The sequence below is a fragment of the Trematomus bernacchii genome, unplaced genomic scaffold, assembly GCF_902827165.1.
Source record: "Trematomus bernacchii unplaced genomic scaffold, fTreBer1.1, whole genome shotgun sequence".
NCBI lineage: Eukaryota > Metazoa > Chordata > Actinopteri > Perciformes > Nototheniidae > Trematomus > Trematomus bernacchii.
Window position 1 is genome coordinate 872,872 of NW_022987565.1, and position 17,500 is coordinate 890,371.

Sequence of the window (17,500 nt, forward strand, 5' to 3'; positions counted from 1 at the left end):
TCCAGCTGCGGAGGAAAGCGTTCCCCCTGAGTTTGTGTTATTGGTTTCTAAGCTGAAGTAATCAGCAGGGTACAATGATGAAATATCAGAAGAGAGTATTACAGTTTCTCCTGCTGAGCAGATTTACATTCCTCCTCTGCTGGAGGCTTTCTTATTTACCGCTTTGTTTCAGGCTGTTTGTGTTCTGTTTGTTTTAATCCGGACCGCAGCAGGAAGGCTTGACCTGGTTACAATCCTCCAGGGGTGGAAAAACTGTGTTGGAAGTGTACTCAAATCCTTTAATTAAGTGAAAGTAGAAATACTACAGTCTTAAAATACTCCACTAAAAGTAAAAGTCCCGATTTCAACATGTTAAGTAAAAATACAAATATATTAGCATCAAAATATACTTCAAGTACAGAAAGTAAAAGTACTCATTCTGCACAGTGGACCATTTCAGAATTATATAAAGGACATAAGTATTATCAAATGTACTTCAAGTATGTTTTTTATTTTATTTTATTTTATTATGATGGTTATTAAACTATCAGTTTTGGTTCATGGAAGAGCATTTTAGTATTGTATGTATGTGGACCTAATGTAGATACTTGAAATACTGTGTCGATCTGTAGTACAGTACTGCATTATATCATATCAGCATATCATGTGTTTTTATATACAGTAAGTAGCTTTGAGTGTTAATATGTACCTCTGAATTGAAATAAAAAGTAGCATGAAATGAAAATACTCAGGTAAAGTACAAGTACCTCAAAATTGTAATTGAATACCTGAACCCTCACTACATCCCACCACCAAAACCCTTATTTAAAAAGCAACAAAATGCAGTTTGATTTGGACGGGTCCGATTTGTTCCTCTGCTGTTTTCTATTAAGGCCATTTTTCTGGCTGGACCTCATATCCACTAACACCCACTAACATCTGGCTTTTGTCTTTTGTCTTAGACGTTACAATCTGCTTTCATTCCCCAGACAAATGACTGCAGAAGTCACATGTACTGTATGTGTAATGTATTTTGCACATTTCTGTTCAATACTTCTCTCTTTTAAAACTGCACAGCTCTGCCTCTTTACATTCTGATATACTGCACATATTGCATACTTACAGTAAAGTGTTATTTTCTTATAGTACTGTACATTGTATCATTTTTTAAATAGTTGTTAAAAAAGTTCTGTATAGAGAGGCGAAGTCCCTCCCTTTCCGGGGGACGACCATGGGACCTTATTTCGGAAAAAGTATGTATTGAAGTCAATGGGGAGAGAAAAGTTATCTTTCGATCCCGTTTGAATTGTGCCACGAATTACACATATGATGTTTGTCAATTTAAAAGATAATTTTGCAAGTCAAAATAATAAAAATGTGTCGTAAAACTGTGAAGTAACACTTTTTTTGTGTGAAACCGCTCAATGAACTCCATCTCCCGTCTCGCACCACACACCAAGACGGCCGGCACGTTGGCACATTTCACTTCTTTCTTTCAGAATGAGGCGGAAAGTATTAAAAGAGGTGAAAATCACTCCAAGTCTGGGCATGTTGAGAGCTGTACATACACACAAGGGGAGTTAGTCGGTTCCTTAAGAGCCAGCATGCGGGACCGGGATTCTGGGATCTGTAGTCTTTCTAGTTGCGTGTTTTTCATAGTCTTATATTTCAACAGTTTTACGACAAACTGTGACCTTTTTTTACATGGAAATAATTTTTTAAGATTGACAAACATCATATGTGTAATTCATGGCACAATTCAAACGGGATCGAAAGATACGTTTTCTCTCCCCATTGACTTCAATACATAATTTTTCCGAAATAAGGTCCCATGAGTCGAAAGTAGATGGGCGGGACTTCGCCTCTCTATTGTTTCCATTTTTACAACTAAATAGCTCTTACTGTGTTGATGCATGCACCGTGACCATATACACCAAAGCAAATTCATTGTATGTGTAAATCTGATTCTAATTCTATAAATTATAAATAAATGCTAGGTGCCTGAACAAAAAAATCAAGGGTCAAGGTAAAGCTTCAGAGTATTATATCAATAATAATTCAACATCTAATTTAAGGAGTTTTAAGGACTTTGCAGGCCAAATTGGCTCAAATCTAAGGACCCAAAACTGGCTTATTATGAGTCTAAACTTAGATTCTTATATTTATCAGACTCAAGTCGGACCAGCAGAGATGAAAACATTCAGACAGAGCCTTTAACACAAAGCAGGAATTGGGATAGCTAGATAATTTCCACTCCTGAGATGATAAATCACTTATCAGTTTCATAATATCATACTGAACGCCCTAGAGAAATGAGATATGATTACATTAGACGGCCAACTCTTAGGAGACAGGAAGTGTAAAGTATTTCATAACATTGGTGCAGCTTGTAATGCATCTTTGGTAGCATGTCTTCATTTGGATCCCCATTGGCTGTTCTTCCTTGGATCCACAAACACACAGTAAAACACACATTTGCACACTAAAACCATATAAAAAAACAATAACAAATGCAATTTATTTCCAGGTTATGTAACAAGACCCTTCTTTCTGTTGCATATCGTGTTTGAAAATTGTGCTGAGCTGTCTGAGAGAAAGACTTTTCCTAAAAGGCTTTGGTGAATGTGTCACTGTTACAGTTCTGACACAATATAGCAAAGCATGGCTGGACCTCTGCCTAAAAAACTCAGTGTGTCACGTGCCGCTACTTGAGCAATCCTGTTTAATGGAATCAGTTGAATCCCAGTGGACTTTTATTGCTTTTAACGTATTTGTTAATGTTATTTTAATATGGTGCAACTGTCAAGAAACCTTATTACCCTCTCAGATTTATAAAGTATCGATTGAATGATTGATGAAGAGCACATTAGGCATCGGTGGAAATGCAATCTGGGAATCATCTGTTTAATATCATTTCTGTCCGGCTGGTTTCTCACTTTCTTTTAGTTATGTGTGAACAGTTTTCTTCTGTCTGGTACTTTTACTTAATACCAACCTTCTGTTTCATTGCAGTTGTGTCTGAGGATCACGCTGGTTTCTATTAGTCTGTGCAGGTTGTGGTTACATTCTACAGACATTTGTATTCTGCCAACAAAAACAGAAATCTGTCCTCTGTAATTTCCTCACAGGACAACACTCTGACCTCCTTTCTCTCCTAGCTGTCCATCTCTCCTTACTCCCTATTCTTATGTATTTATGTTCTCTTCATCCTCACCTATTCCTCTTTGTTATCTTGTCTCCTTTCATCCTTCTCTCTTTTCCTCACCCCTCTTTATATTTCCTAAACTCCTTCTTTCCACCTTTCTCTCGCTGCATCCCTCTTTAAATCTGATCCAGCTGAAAAGCAAAGCCGTAAGAAAAACATAAATATGGAAATGTCCCAGTGGGGCTTCCATACCGGCAGAGTCAGGCTGAGACCTCTCCTGATTAACACACACACACACACACACACACACACACACACACACACACACACACACACACACACACACACACACACACACACACACACACACAACACACACACACACACACACACACACACACACACACACACACACACACACACACACACACACACACACACACACACACACACACACACACACACACACACACACACACACACACTAGTATGAACACAATCACGCGCATTCCTCTGGGTGCTCATTCATGCACTACCTAATTTTCATTTCTCTCTATCCAAACATTGTGCTCCTCGTCTGTCCTCCTCCTCCTCCTCCTCCTCTTGTTGCTCAACCCTGTCTGTCGTCCAGGATGATTTCCCCACTGCGTTCCTCCTCTGACACTTACGTTATAATCTGGAGGGAGTCTTCAGAGGGAAACACCCGTCTGTTCCTGGAACTCAGGCTGACATGTACTCAGCATTTCTGAGGCCTTTTTAAATCACTTTATATACCATTTTAAAAAGTGATGACCCTGACCTGCTCACCTGAACAAGAACGTGTTTTATTAGGAAACTGGTTCTGCACAGAGGGAATTGCTAAAGATTCTGATTCGAGGCACTCAAACTGCAGGGGTTGTTTCTACTTGTGTGCCAGAGGAAGTTTTATTTTGGCTTATTACGTTTTATCAGCTGAGGTTTATGGGAATGTAATTAGTTCTCCCGGTATTTGGTCATAATCCACATTATTGGACACATAGGAGCGCAGTAGATCAATCTTGGTAACAGCTGGGTGGCCGTTTCAAGTCCCAAAACAAACCAAGTACAGAGAGTGGTATTTTGAGGGATGTTATTTTACAACACTGCTCCCCAGGTGCTTTATAATAACTGCTCCTAATACCAGGATGGGTATTAATGCGAAGGCAACATGTCGCTGTGTCTGAGGTGCTGTCTAAATGTGTGTGAGTATTGAAGAGGATTTTGTAGGAACCCCTTATTTGCATTACATTACATTACATGTCACTTGTTAGACGCTTTTATCCAAAGCGACTTACATACTCAATACTGTGGACAATCCCCACAGGAGCAATTTGGGGTGAAGTGTCTCAGGGACACAACGACATGCTGACTGCAGAGGGGTTTGAACCTGTGACCCCCTGATCAGAACACCAACGCACAACCCACTGCACCACACGCCTCCATTTGCATTATAATGTTGACAGACCTGATCATGGCGCTAGATGAAAATTCTGCAGGAGGTTCAGCACATGTATTAAAATTCATCCTGAGGGGAACACGCATGTTCATGAAACTGAAAGAGATTCTCAGGATACGTTGTCTTGGGATCACCTGCACAACATTTGGTGCTAATCTTACCCTCTGTACAGCACTGACACTTGGTTTTTAATTATGTGTGTTCAACAACAAATAGCTTTAACATGAGCTGAATTGTTAACATAGTTGTGTGCATGCTAAATGAATATCAAGGATTAAAAAGGAGATCCACAATGGGGCAGATCTGCGATGAATGTAATCGGGCTGGAACGTAAATATCTTTAAAATGTCATGTTTGCACCAAAGGGAAACAAGGCAACTCTCCAGGTAGCTACACCTTTAAGAGATTAGCTTTACATGTTTGTTGTGGTTTTGTTTGCGCATATTTTTTTATCTTGCAGACGCAGGTTTTCTGAGTGTTTGCACAAGCTTGCTAACCGGAAGGCATTTAGAGAAAGTCTTTCGGAGCTCTTTGGAGAATCAGTGCAAACATTGATGGGTATATATTCTTTTAAACTTTAAAACAAATCAAGTTTAGTCCAAGCTGAGTCCGACCCGAATAGGTTTTGACGTTCTTTTTAGATGATGTGATACTTATCTCTGTAATAAAATGAAGGTTCAGATGAAGAGGAATCCTTTCATCATCCTCTTCTGGCACACTTATCTCCACAGTGTGAAAACCACCTTGTTGGAAATGTTTCACCTGTCAGTGATCCAATTCAATCAGGGTCTCAGATCTTTACAGACAATATATGTGTACTTGTATATTGACAGCAAGAGGACACAACTATAGTGTAAATGTAATGTCACCCCAAAGTTACACAAGCTTTTAAAAACAGGTTTTGGAAGATGTTGTAATTCGATCCAAGCGACCACACTCGTACACCAATGTAAAAGTATTTTCTGACATCCACAGCCATAAAAGCACATCCTCACATCTCCATAAAGAGTTAAAACAGCTTCTCTCTGGTCCACCGACCAAACCAAAACATCCCGCCAGCTCCAACCTGCCCGAGCTCCCACTCAGAGATTTCATCTGACCGTCAGTTCACCTGAAATCCAACCCAGAGTCACAAACTGAAGACAAGTCAGAAGCAATGTCGTGACGAATGGAAAACATCTTGAAAATCCCTTTAGGACAAAGAGTTTGGTCCAAAAGTAATTCACAGTACATTTATTTATTAGTATTGTTACGACCCCCTCCACTCCACTAGGGGTCTATGCCTTTGTGTTCTGCTTGCTGGCTCTTGTTTGTGTTTCAGGTGATCAACCTGATGAGCCACACCTGGGCCGTCGACATAAAAGGCCAACACTAACCCATACTGGCCGCGTCTTTGTTTCTGCACATTTTCACACACCCATTCACGCAATCATTACTGATAACTGACTTCCACATTTATTAGGTTTCTTTGAAGACCTTTGGTTTTTGTGGTATTGTAAATAAATATGCTTTTGTTACACTTAACTTGTCTGGTCTCCCTTCTTTGTTGCAGCCTATGAGCCAGGCCGTAACAGTATGTTGGAGCCATAATAGACTAATTAATAACCTACATTTAGGGTTAATACTTTGACTAAATACTCAGATCTTGAACTTCAGTAACAGTTTTAAAACCAACAACATCCTCTGTACAAGTGAAAGTCCTGTCCAAGAAAGAGAGGTGACTAGTGAAGAGAAATGGAAAAACAAGAGGATGTTGTTAAGGGACGTGAAAACAGATTCAAACAAAGATAATTCAAACAAGACAGAGCAAGTTTCAGACAAACGCAGCAAACTGCTCCAGAGATTCTGTTTGGAAAACTGAATAGTATAATTTCACGCTATAAAATAAAAGATGAAACAGTAAGATAGTTTTATTTACGGTTGACTTCCTGTTCCCTTGTCTCCTTTCCTTTGTGTCTACCTCCTCCTTCCTCTTGTCCCCGACAATGTTTAGACACTGTTCTCACTACAACACAATGCACCACAGAAACAAAACAGCTGGAGACAATTAGAAAACAATATGGAGGGACATCTCCGAGAACATCTTTAAAAAAACTAAATTATTTAATCTTTGTGGAAACATGTTGATTTCTTTTAGTTGAGTTTTACATTCAGAATAGGCAGTTGTGTTCTTCACAGTTTAATGATAGTGATAAAAGTGTCACTTTATTGCATATATTCATTTGTTGCAATATAATGGCATCCCTTAGAGACCTACATAGACCAAATGTTGTCTTTTATACGGGGGGGCGATATTTAGCAGGATAATGCAGGTCAAAAACATATTTGAAGTGGTATGCATCAGCTGGGAGCTACAGATTAACTGAGGGACAGCTCAGTACTGAGTGTCAATGTTCTCAAATTATTAATCTGTGATAAACGTTATGGTTTGATTAGGCACCAAAACCATGCAAATGTAGATGTTACATGTTTATAAGTCCTTAGAGCTTAAAGGTGGGGTAGGTCATTTTGGAGAAACCAGCTCGAGTGCGCAAGAATTTGAAAATACACAGCCGGAAAAAATCTGCCACTTCCTTACAGAGCCCCTCCTCCAACACACACGAACGCCCACATGACCAATGAGGGCACGAGATAAGTTTGTGCACAGATGGAAGGCTGACAGGCAGGGAGGCCATCCAGTTATTTTAGTCGGGCCGGCTAAAATAATTGGTCGTGCTTTTTACAGTACTACGGCTTCCACAGATGACATTTTTTTATGGATTTTTTGTCAAAGCACTTAAGATATTCATTGCTATCGGGATGTTAAGAGCATTCCATGGAATATAACAAAAAGTGTATCTCGAGCCGGTTTCTCAAACTTACCTACCCCACCTTTAATGATACAGGTATATCCTCATGCTTAAATATATCTCATGAGTTGTTGCATCATTACCACTTCGTTCTTACAAAGATTTGCTGCTAAGTTTAAACATGTTGATCACTGAAGAATTGGTCAGAATGAGCTTGAAAAGGCCATACTGTACTAATACCCCTAACATCTTGAGGAACACTATATTCAAAAGTCATGCTGTGATTTGGTACCAAAAACGTCCGACATTTGGAGATTTACAGTGTTTGGAAAGCGGTTGTATCCCTCCGTCCTTAGTTGGCAAGTTTTATGAGTACAATTACCTATTTTCTATTTTCAAGGTGCTGGTCACCCAATCATAGGACTGGGCAATATGAATGAAATCCAATATCACGCTATCTCTGAGCAAATACCTCAGTATAGATATTGCGTGGTTGACTATTGATGCTTTCATTAAACAATTACAGTACACAATGAGATTTTTTGATAAATGTGGATATGATGACTTAATTTGGTGAAGACAGATAATGAAACAGTTAAATTAAGTTTGAAAAAAAGCATCACTTTACCGTAATGCAGCCTTTGAAGTGGCCCTTTTATGCTCATTTTCAGGTTCCTCATATCTAGTGTCTGTACTGTGACATGTCTGCATGCTTTAATGTTCAAAAAGCTCTTTATTGTTCTCATACTGCCTGTGCTGCAGCACCTCTTTTCACCCTCTGTCTGAAACCAGAGCCCAATTTGCTCTGATTGGTTAGCTGGCCGGTTCTTTTGCGATTGGTCAACTGTTTAGAGACGTCCCGCCCCTTAGCCTATCACGTACAATGTGTTGGAGCGCTAGCCAATAAAAGCACCAAAAAAAAAGTTATACATTGATGTCCCAAAGGAGTCAATGGAGGCACAGAACACAGGGATTTTATCCTTTGCAGACCATTTACATGCACACAAACCTATGTAACACACTACAGGAAAGGGAAAAACCCCATAAAGTAACAATAAAACACAATATTCAGGATATATGTTATCAAAAAAGTCCAGATATGTATTTCCCCGTCACACACAAAGACCTGCAGTGTGACTCGCTGAGGTTAGCAGATATCAGACCATCCCCACATAATTAGGCTCAATGACTCAAGGATTCATGGTGCTCCAAACCCTGACATATTAGATTAGTATAACTCAAAAGCAGCATCTGTTTCTGACCTCTGTGGATTACTCCGAGTGAAGTTCACTGTCAACAGTTTCATTTAAAACTTCTTCTTTTGACTGAAACCATCTATTATTAAATTAAAAACTGCAGAATGTGGTCTTCTCTTGGAATTTAAATCATGACTTCAGGGACTTTAAACTGTTTCCTCTGGCTCTTTTGATGTTATTGGGTGCTTTGGACTCCATTCATTTATTGTTTCATACTTTAAAAAAGTGTCTTATCTATTTGATTGACCGCCCTTATTGAGCCTATCATCCTCGCTTTATAAAGTCCTGCTTATCTAATGGCCTATCTAATGGTATATGTATATATTTATATATACATCTTTCTTCTCATTATTTGTGTTGCTTGCAAGGTTTCTCCTGTCATTTTCTGTATATAATATGTTAGTGAATATGATATGCAGTGCTGTACCACTTTTTAAAAAATCGAATTAAATCTTTCGTGAGACTCAAACCGACTGTACGCTTCATATCAAGTATCTGCACAAAGAGAAACTTAAGAAAGCATTAATGTCCCTTTTTTACGAGGAATTATTTACCCACAAAAAGACACCTGAACGAGTGAATTCTGACTCAACATAAAAACCAAATGCCTTTACAGATTATCTTTGCAGCAAATGGAGGAAACTTACATATCAGAGGTATTTTATCTGATACTTCATCGAAGAAAAGTGCTCATTATTTCACTTGTCTTTTTAACTCCTGTCTATTGATTGATGTCAATTGTTGGGGTCATGCAAGAAAATGCTAATATGAGAGGCTTCCTAATGTCTTACCAGAGGCATCATGGCGGAGGCGCTGGGGGACACCTGTCCTCTGTAATGGTTGTGGAGCTCCACCAGCAGCTCCTCCTGCTCCTCGTTCAGAAAGCTCCAGGCTCCAGGAACCAGCAGGGCCCCGAGCAGGAGCCAGGCCCAGAGAGGAGCTCCGCTCGGCGGGCAAAGGCTCCGGCACAAAGACCCCCTCCTCGACCTGGAGCTCCATGAGCCTTCGTCCTGAGTAGTAGTCCTTTGGGTAGAGACCCCCTGCTGGGTGGAGACCCCCTGGTGCATGATGGGAAACAGTATCCTGAGGGACGTATCCTTAAGAGGTCAGTCCAGGGTCCAGCAAAATGTGTATGTGTGTGACAACTGTATTTGTCTGTGTGTGTGTGTGCGTGTGTGCGTGTGTGTGTGTGTGTGTGTGTGTACAATAGGCCAATTGTTTGTGTTTCTGTGAGTGTGTGTGTGTGTTTGTGTGTGTTCAAGAGTCAGTAAAAGTGTGTGTTCCCTTGTCAGTGCCTCTCACTCTCAGCTCTGCAGATCTCTCTGTTTCTGACCCGGCTTTAAGAGCAAGAGGATCCTCCCCTACTCACACACACACACTCACACACACACAGTTCACATTTCACACACTGCTCCGACTGGTACGCAAAACAAACGCACCCCCCCGCTCAATCCTCTTACCCTCCATATTCTCCATGTCAAACTCTCTCCTCCTCTCTTCTGTTCTTTCTCTCTTTTCTTTTCCCTTTGTCCATTTGAGATTTATCGGCACAACATCCAGGGGATAATGTCGGCTCAGATTTAATCACAATAAATATGCACATTCAGTGAATATGGCTACATTTCTTTTAAATGGAGGAAGGATACTGGACACTGAACATATAAAACTATACACAGACAAACACTGTCACAGCAAAAGTTCACAAAATTAAAAAAAGATGTAAGGATAACCAGGATAACGTACTTAAAGAGGCCCTATTGTGCTTTTGGGGGTTTCCCTTTCCTGCTGTGTGTTATACGGGTTTTAGTGCATGTAAATGGTCTGCAAAGGCTAAAATCCCTGTTTTCCCTACAGAGGGAGTTCCAGAATAGGGCCCCTTTAAAGTATGAAAATGTCCCCTTTAACTGTAATACTATTATATATTAGAATAGAAAAGAATAGAATAGAATATATCTTTATTGTCATCATACAAAGTACAACGACATTTCTTTGGCAACTCTCACTGCAGTAGAAAATAGACACAATAAATAAATAAGAGTGGTAAAAGCAGAGGTAATAGTGATGACAGTTAAATGATATCAAATTCAATGTCAGTAGGCGCTTTCACACCAAGTACTTTGCCGTACTTAGTTCATGAGAACTCCTTAGTTCTCGTGAACTAAGTACAGATTGCGTTCACACCGGAATAAGTTCCCTGAGGGATGATTAGGCAAATAAAGCCGCTGACGTCACTTCTTCTTCTTCTGCTTTGGGTTTACTGGCAGGCCGCAAACAACTTCACGGCGTATACTGCCACCCGAAGTCCCCGGCCGGAAGTCCCCGGAGTTGGGGACTGCGGGACTACTGCGAGTCCCAGCAGCTTCTACTGAAGCCTTCCGAGTAAATCGCCAGAACGCCGACACCTCCTCATCTCCACCGCTCCCATGTTTTCTTTTGTGTTGCCATAAGTTAGTCTCTCTGCGTTTCTGCGCTGGGCTAATGCTAATGCTAATAATGCTAATGCGAGGATAATAAAATGGCGGCTTCAGCAAACTTTTTGTTTTACGGGGCGTGGTTTGCAATCCGCCCAGCCAATCAGAAATGGGAACCTTTTTCTCTCATGAAAGTACCTGCTCTCTAGCAGGGACTGAAAAGGGGGTAAAAAGGTTCTCATGAACTGATTTTAGTTCCCGATTTTTTTGGTGTGAACGCGACATTTCTGAACTATATCGGAACTAAAGTGGGAAAAGTACTAATGTGCATATTTACACTTACAGTCTAAATATATATTAGTAAAATAGCCATAAGTATTTATAAATAGTAGTGGTTGCAGACATATTATATCATTAGATTACTATTAATCATTTATACATTTAAAAGTAGATTGTACTGTTGAAGTTGGTCGATGGGGATTTCATTTTGAACTTATAACTTTTATAAGCAACCTGATTATAATTAAGGATTCATGTGAATACTATTATTTTCTTAAGTAATCAATTGGTTGTTTGTTTAGTTTGTAAAATAAGCGAAATAGTAAGAAAAGCTGTCATAATTACCCAAATGCCAAAGGGAATCCAAACCCCAACATTGTAACTAAAAGATAGAGAATATTAGAAGAATTAAAAGTAAAACTCAAATTATCTTCTCACTTTTTCTTCCACTGCTTTTGCTTCTCTCTCTTTAAATTGTTTTATTATGTATTCATTTTGACTACTTTTGCTTTCCTTTGACAGTCAAAAGTACTGAAAGGAGGGAGAGTATGAGGACAGCGGTATGAATATGACGCACACACATTTGTTTCATTGACATAATCAAATTTGAAGTACTGGAACATTATTCATTTTTATGACGTGACAAAACTCTGGTGAAGGTGTGGTTAGGTTTAGAAAAAGACGAGGGTTAGGTAAGTACTCATTGTGTGTGTGTGTGTGTGTGTGTGTGTGTGTGTGTGTGTGTGTGTGTGTGTGTGTGTGTGTGTGTGTGTGTGTGTGTGTGTGTGTGTGTGTGTGTGTGTGTGTGTGTGTGTGTGTGTGTGTGTGTGTGTGTGTGTGTGTGTGTATGTGTGGCCTAGCATTACTATACTTGTGGGGACCTAAATCTGTTTACACAGTCATGTGTGGGGACTCGCCTCCCTTATGGGGACATAATGGAGGTTCCCATGAGGGGAATCATTCATTTTAGGGTGAAGACTTGGTTAAGGTTAGGGTAAGGTTAAGGGTAAGGTTAAGGGTTAGGGTTAGGCATGTGTTGGTTATGGTTAAGGTTAGGAGAAGTCTCCGGGAAATGCATGTAAGTCAATGTAATGACGACAACATTGATGTGTGTGTGTGTGTGTGTGTGTGTGTGTGTGTGTGTGTGTGTGTGTGTGTGTGTGTGTGTGTGTGTGTGTGTGTGTGTGTGTGTGTGTGTGTGTGTGTGTGTGTGTGTGTGTGTGTGTGTGACACATTTCAAAACACTTCTCAGCTGTTGCAACTCTACTCAACGATATTTTATCTCGACCAAACTTCACATGTTTTCTTTTTCTGAGCCAAATTCCGAGCGCCAACTACTGGCATCAGGAAACTACTATACCATCAAACTTTAAGCAACTAAAGTTAATCAGATCCACCTCTAACTTTGCCCGTGAAGTCTATACATATGCACACTGAAAAAAACTGAAACTGTTAGGTTAGTTGAAAGCAATAATATTAAGTTAAACCTATATGAACTTAACATAATTGCTTTCAACTGTGAATGTGAAATCTGCTGCGTCGCGTTCTTCACGATGTAACAGGAAGTTGTTCTGACTTCACTAGACATTACCAAAAAACTGTAATACACTTCTATACAAATACCAATCATCTAAATTATTATTAGATAAATACTCTTTTCGTTTTTCCTGAGCAATCCTTCTGCATTTTGATCATGTGTTTAACTTGTCTGGTCACTAAACACTTTGTCTATTTTTGTCTATTACGTCTCTTGTAGCACTTTGGGATTACTTTGAGCAATGAAAGGTGCTTTACAAACAACATTTATTAATATTACTGTTATTGTTATCTAGCTGCCTTGATATTTCTTAGATGTTTTTGCTGCGGTGTTTCTGTACAATTGAAATGTGAAAGTTGGACACCAGTGACTTCTTTTGTTCAAGCCCGATTGTTTCCCTTACTTTACTTTAATCCATGTGAATAACAAAATACAGGTGAAAGATGAAGTTTAAGGTACACTTTTTTTACAGTAGTAAAGCTGTACTTTATGACGTTTTGGTTGCAAATCAGCACGATGGGTTGTAGCTGCACCAGTGAGACAATTACACATCGAATTGTGAAATGTTTGTGGTGATTTGCTGCGGGGGAAACCATACAGATAGTGCTGTATCCTCATGGTTGATTGTACTTATTGTGGGTGGCTTTGGATGAAAGGGTCAGCTGTAATGGAATGTACAAAAAGGATTGATGTGGGTACGTTTCAATACTTCATAGTACTGGTACATTTCAGTCAGTACCTTGAGTACAGATGCACAGCCACACCCTTCATAACCAAGGAGCTCATTTGTCATTAGGAACTTGTAGTTATGCTCACAAAAAATAGAGAAAACCCCCAATGTGTTAGATGCAGTTAAAGCTTTGTCCTTCGTCAAACAGCTTTAAGCTCACACCTTAAAATATGCTTTTGTTTGTTTAGTTTTCTACAGATGTCTTATTATATTTGTTGCCTGGCAGCCTGTAGAAGAAGAAGAAGAAGAGACGCTGAGGTCTGAAATCTGTGATCAATGAAGAGAGAAAACCACATCATGGACAGGGAGGAGTCACAGCTGTGAGTTACAAGTTCCCAACACACACTCAAACTGGGCCCCGGGGACAGAAGACTAGGACAACTGGACCAGAAACACTACAAACAGGTTTTCTGTCAGTAACCAGCTTACAAAGACTGCTTATCTACAACTGAGTTAACCTTTTCAACATAACTTCTCTCCATTATTCTAGCAATACACCATCTGTTACAGCTGACTCGGCTCCAGTGTTCCCATTGGCTGGTTTTATATGATGTGTTAAAATACCCTTAAAGGTAGGGTAGGTAAGTTTGAGAAACCGGCTCGAGATCGCTAGAATTTGAAAATACACAACCGGAGAAAATCTGCCACTTCCTTACAGAGCCCCTCCTCCAACACACACGAACGCGCACATGACCAATGAGGGCACGAGATAAGTTTGTGCACAGATGGAAGGCTGACAGGCAGGTAGGCCATCCAGTTATTTTAGCCGGGCCGGCTAAAATGATTGGTCGTGCTTTTTACAGTATTACGGCTTCCACAGATGACATTTTTTTATGGATTTTTTGTCAAAGCACTTAAGATATTCATTGCTATCGGGATGTTAAGAGCATTCCATGGAATATAACAAAAAGTGTATCTCGAGCCGGTTTCTCAAACTTACCTACCCCACCTTTAAATGCATCCCTGTTTCCCATTATCCCTACTTCTCCTTAAAACTTAGAAAAGCTAAATTAAGGAAATGTGAATGTTTATTGAAATCAGACGTCTGTCCCCTATCGAACGTCAAGCATCAGTTTCTAAAGACTCAATGCAAGAATCTCAACTTTTCTCTTGTGCTTTTCTGAATGAGTTACAAATTCTTTAATCGTTTTTTCTTTTATATTTGTCTGCCAATGTTGAATCAGAGTAGGAAATCCTTTACTCGTCCCACAGCGGGGAAATTAACATTGTTACAGAAGAGGATTGAAGATAAAAGCCAAAATATATTAAATAGGGAAGCAAGCTCACTTTATTAAAATAAAATCAATAGTAGCAATTAGAGACTCGCGATGTGGACGCTTTCGTAAAGGCTGTGTTTTCATACTTTCGGCCAAGTACATCACATCATAACACACACCCAGCTGTACCCACAGACTCACATTTCACTGTACGACACATTCCAAAGAGTGTGTGAGCACGCATGAGGGTTGGATGTATGAAACTGAATCCTGTGGGTCACCGTTTGCTCCGTTACACCGACCTCATGTTGTCAGTCTGCAGGGAGACTCCGCACATGTGTGTCCTGACCTCCATGTTACACACACACAAACACACACACACACAAACACACACACACACACACACACACACGCACACACACACACACACACACGCACACACACACATCAATGTTGTCGCCTGAGGGTTTGTTAAGACCTTGCATTGACATAATAACACTATAACCGTACATCTGAGTTTAATTAAAAGCGTCCATGTTGTAAGTCCACGTTACGATATATCGTAACCCCTAACCCTAACCCTAACCCTAACCCTAACCCTAAACCCATTTTTTCAATTTGTGTATAAAAAGAACCTTAATTTAAAGAAAATCGCAAACGTTGTTCCCGTTGTTTGAATTAATGATGAAGCACGTGCCTTAAAGAGATGATCTGAAAACATGAGATCAGAGTGGAGCGATGAGGAGTCTGTACCCTGCCTAACATTAATTACACTAACAAACAGAGATGTCATATTTCCATAATGTTTTCCAGGTTTTGAGTTTCGACTGCAGATATTTTAATGACCTCATGTCCTTGTATTCTCGTTTTATGTAGTGCTTTAGTTCCATAAACTTAGGGTTTATTTGCAGAAACAAATATAGGCCAATCGGATTGTATTTTGTCCTTAAAGCTTTTGTGCTCTCCAGGGACAGCTTGTATCTGTTTTTGCAAATGAACACTTCCCATCTGTCAAGTGGATGTAAAAACACATTGATTGGCATTTTCTTTTACTGGTTTTCTGGAAATGTGGTTAATATTTGCATGCAATTTTGATGGAAACTGAAACTAAAACTACCCTTGATTGTAAATTCCTCGAAAATATAATTAAAGGTTGTAGTTCTTTCCCCCTTAAGACTTAAACTGATTCAGAAACTGCCAAAATGAACATTGTTCGGCTCAATTATTGAATTCCTGGCAGTTCAGATGAGAAATTCCATAAAGAAAATAGTTCACCGTCGGGGACAAAGATGACTAGATCAAGAAGCTTCGAAACCTTTTCACACTTCGAGACAAAGATATTGTTCATGATGATATCGACTGTAATTTAAACACAGTGAGAACAAGATCTTTACATTTAAAGCAGCACTTAAAACAAAAACAATCAAAAGATAACAAAGGAAACATTTCAAGACAGACAACAGTTTCTTGGATCACATCCTCTAAGGTCTTTGTTCCCTGAGACTTGCAGGGTGGAGTCGCAGAGTCTAGTGTCTGCTTACTCTTCTGTCTCGCAGCTGGAAGATGGAGACGCGCCAAAAACAAGTTTACTCATGTTCGCTGTAATGTCCGTGTTCTCCTCAGTGAGAGAGGATGGGAAATGAGACGGTTTCTGCAGAGCTGCTGTGAAAACACTCGATGTGTGCAGAGAAAACTGAATCAGCAGGGGAAGAATTATTCATTCAAACCTGATCTGAGTCTCTGACAGATCTGCAGGTGAGGATTGTGCTGGTGCACTTCTCTCCAGATGTATTTAAACAGGGCTGCACTAAGACATGTGATACCTTTATTAATGCTAAGGTCTTTTTTAAGGGTGGTGCAGGAGCAAAACAATATTTGTATTAAATATAGGTTCTACCTTTAATTTCGCTTATAAGATAAAATGCACCTTGTTGGCTTTGTTGTCTAAAATAAATTCATAGCCAAAGGCATTGTGATAAACTACAAACACAAGCAATAGAAAAAGGTAGATCAATTATTCCAAATGCTTTTTTTAGATTATAAATAAATACATAGGCATTATAAAAATGATGTAAGGAATTGTAAAAGCCTAAAAAGATACCAGTATGGCAGTATTTGTATAAAGATGATTAGAAAAAGGAGAGAAACTGGACGATAACAAAGAACTGGAGCTCCTACAGAAGTCAATGTCTGCACATTTAATGCATTAGTTATTTGGCCTGAATAAACTCAACATGTTCCAGTGTTTTGTTGAAATATAGTGAATACTTTTGTGCATTTACTTGTTTAGTCTAAGGGCATTAATTCTGTCTCGTACATACTTTCTTATCTATTGAAACAAACATGGTTGTAAAACTTGCAATCACAACTTTCCTATGTATTACACAATTGCCTAAAGAGCATTTATCCGGATACACAATCATTGGAAAGGGCCGGTTGTCAAACAGTGGGTACACAAACCCTGAAAGTCATTATTTTTGTTATTCGAAATTGGATCCGTTTGTTTCAAAAACGTTTGGTAATTCGAGAAGAGACATTTGATTGAATCTACGTGATGATACCAAGCCAACAGGAACTCAGATGGCTCTGCTTTGATCAATTTCACTGTTTGAGATTATAAAACAGTGCAGATGTCGGTGCACTTTGACCTCATATTCCCCTCAGGTTTATAACGAGATCTGTA

General features: G+C 39.5%; 1 protein-coding gene across 1 annotated transcript in view; it reads right to left on the reverse strand.

The window, feature by feature from the left end:
* The window catches only part of LOC117478539 (peptidase inhibitor 16-like), a 25,553-nt gene extending 15,568 nt beyond the window's left edge, over nt 1-9,985 (reverse strand). The window contains exon 1 of the mRNA XM_034125528.1: nt 9,435-9,985. Coding sequence (XP_033981419.1) covers nt 9,435-9,710 — 276 coding nt within the window. The 5' untranslated portion in view covers nt 9,711-9,985. The remainder of the gene's footprint in view (nt 1-9,434) is intronic.
* Between the last annotated feature and the right edge of the window lie 7,515 nt (nt 9,986-17,500).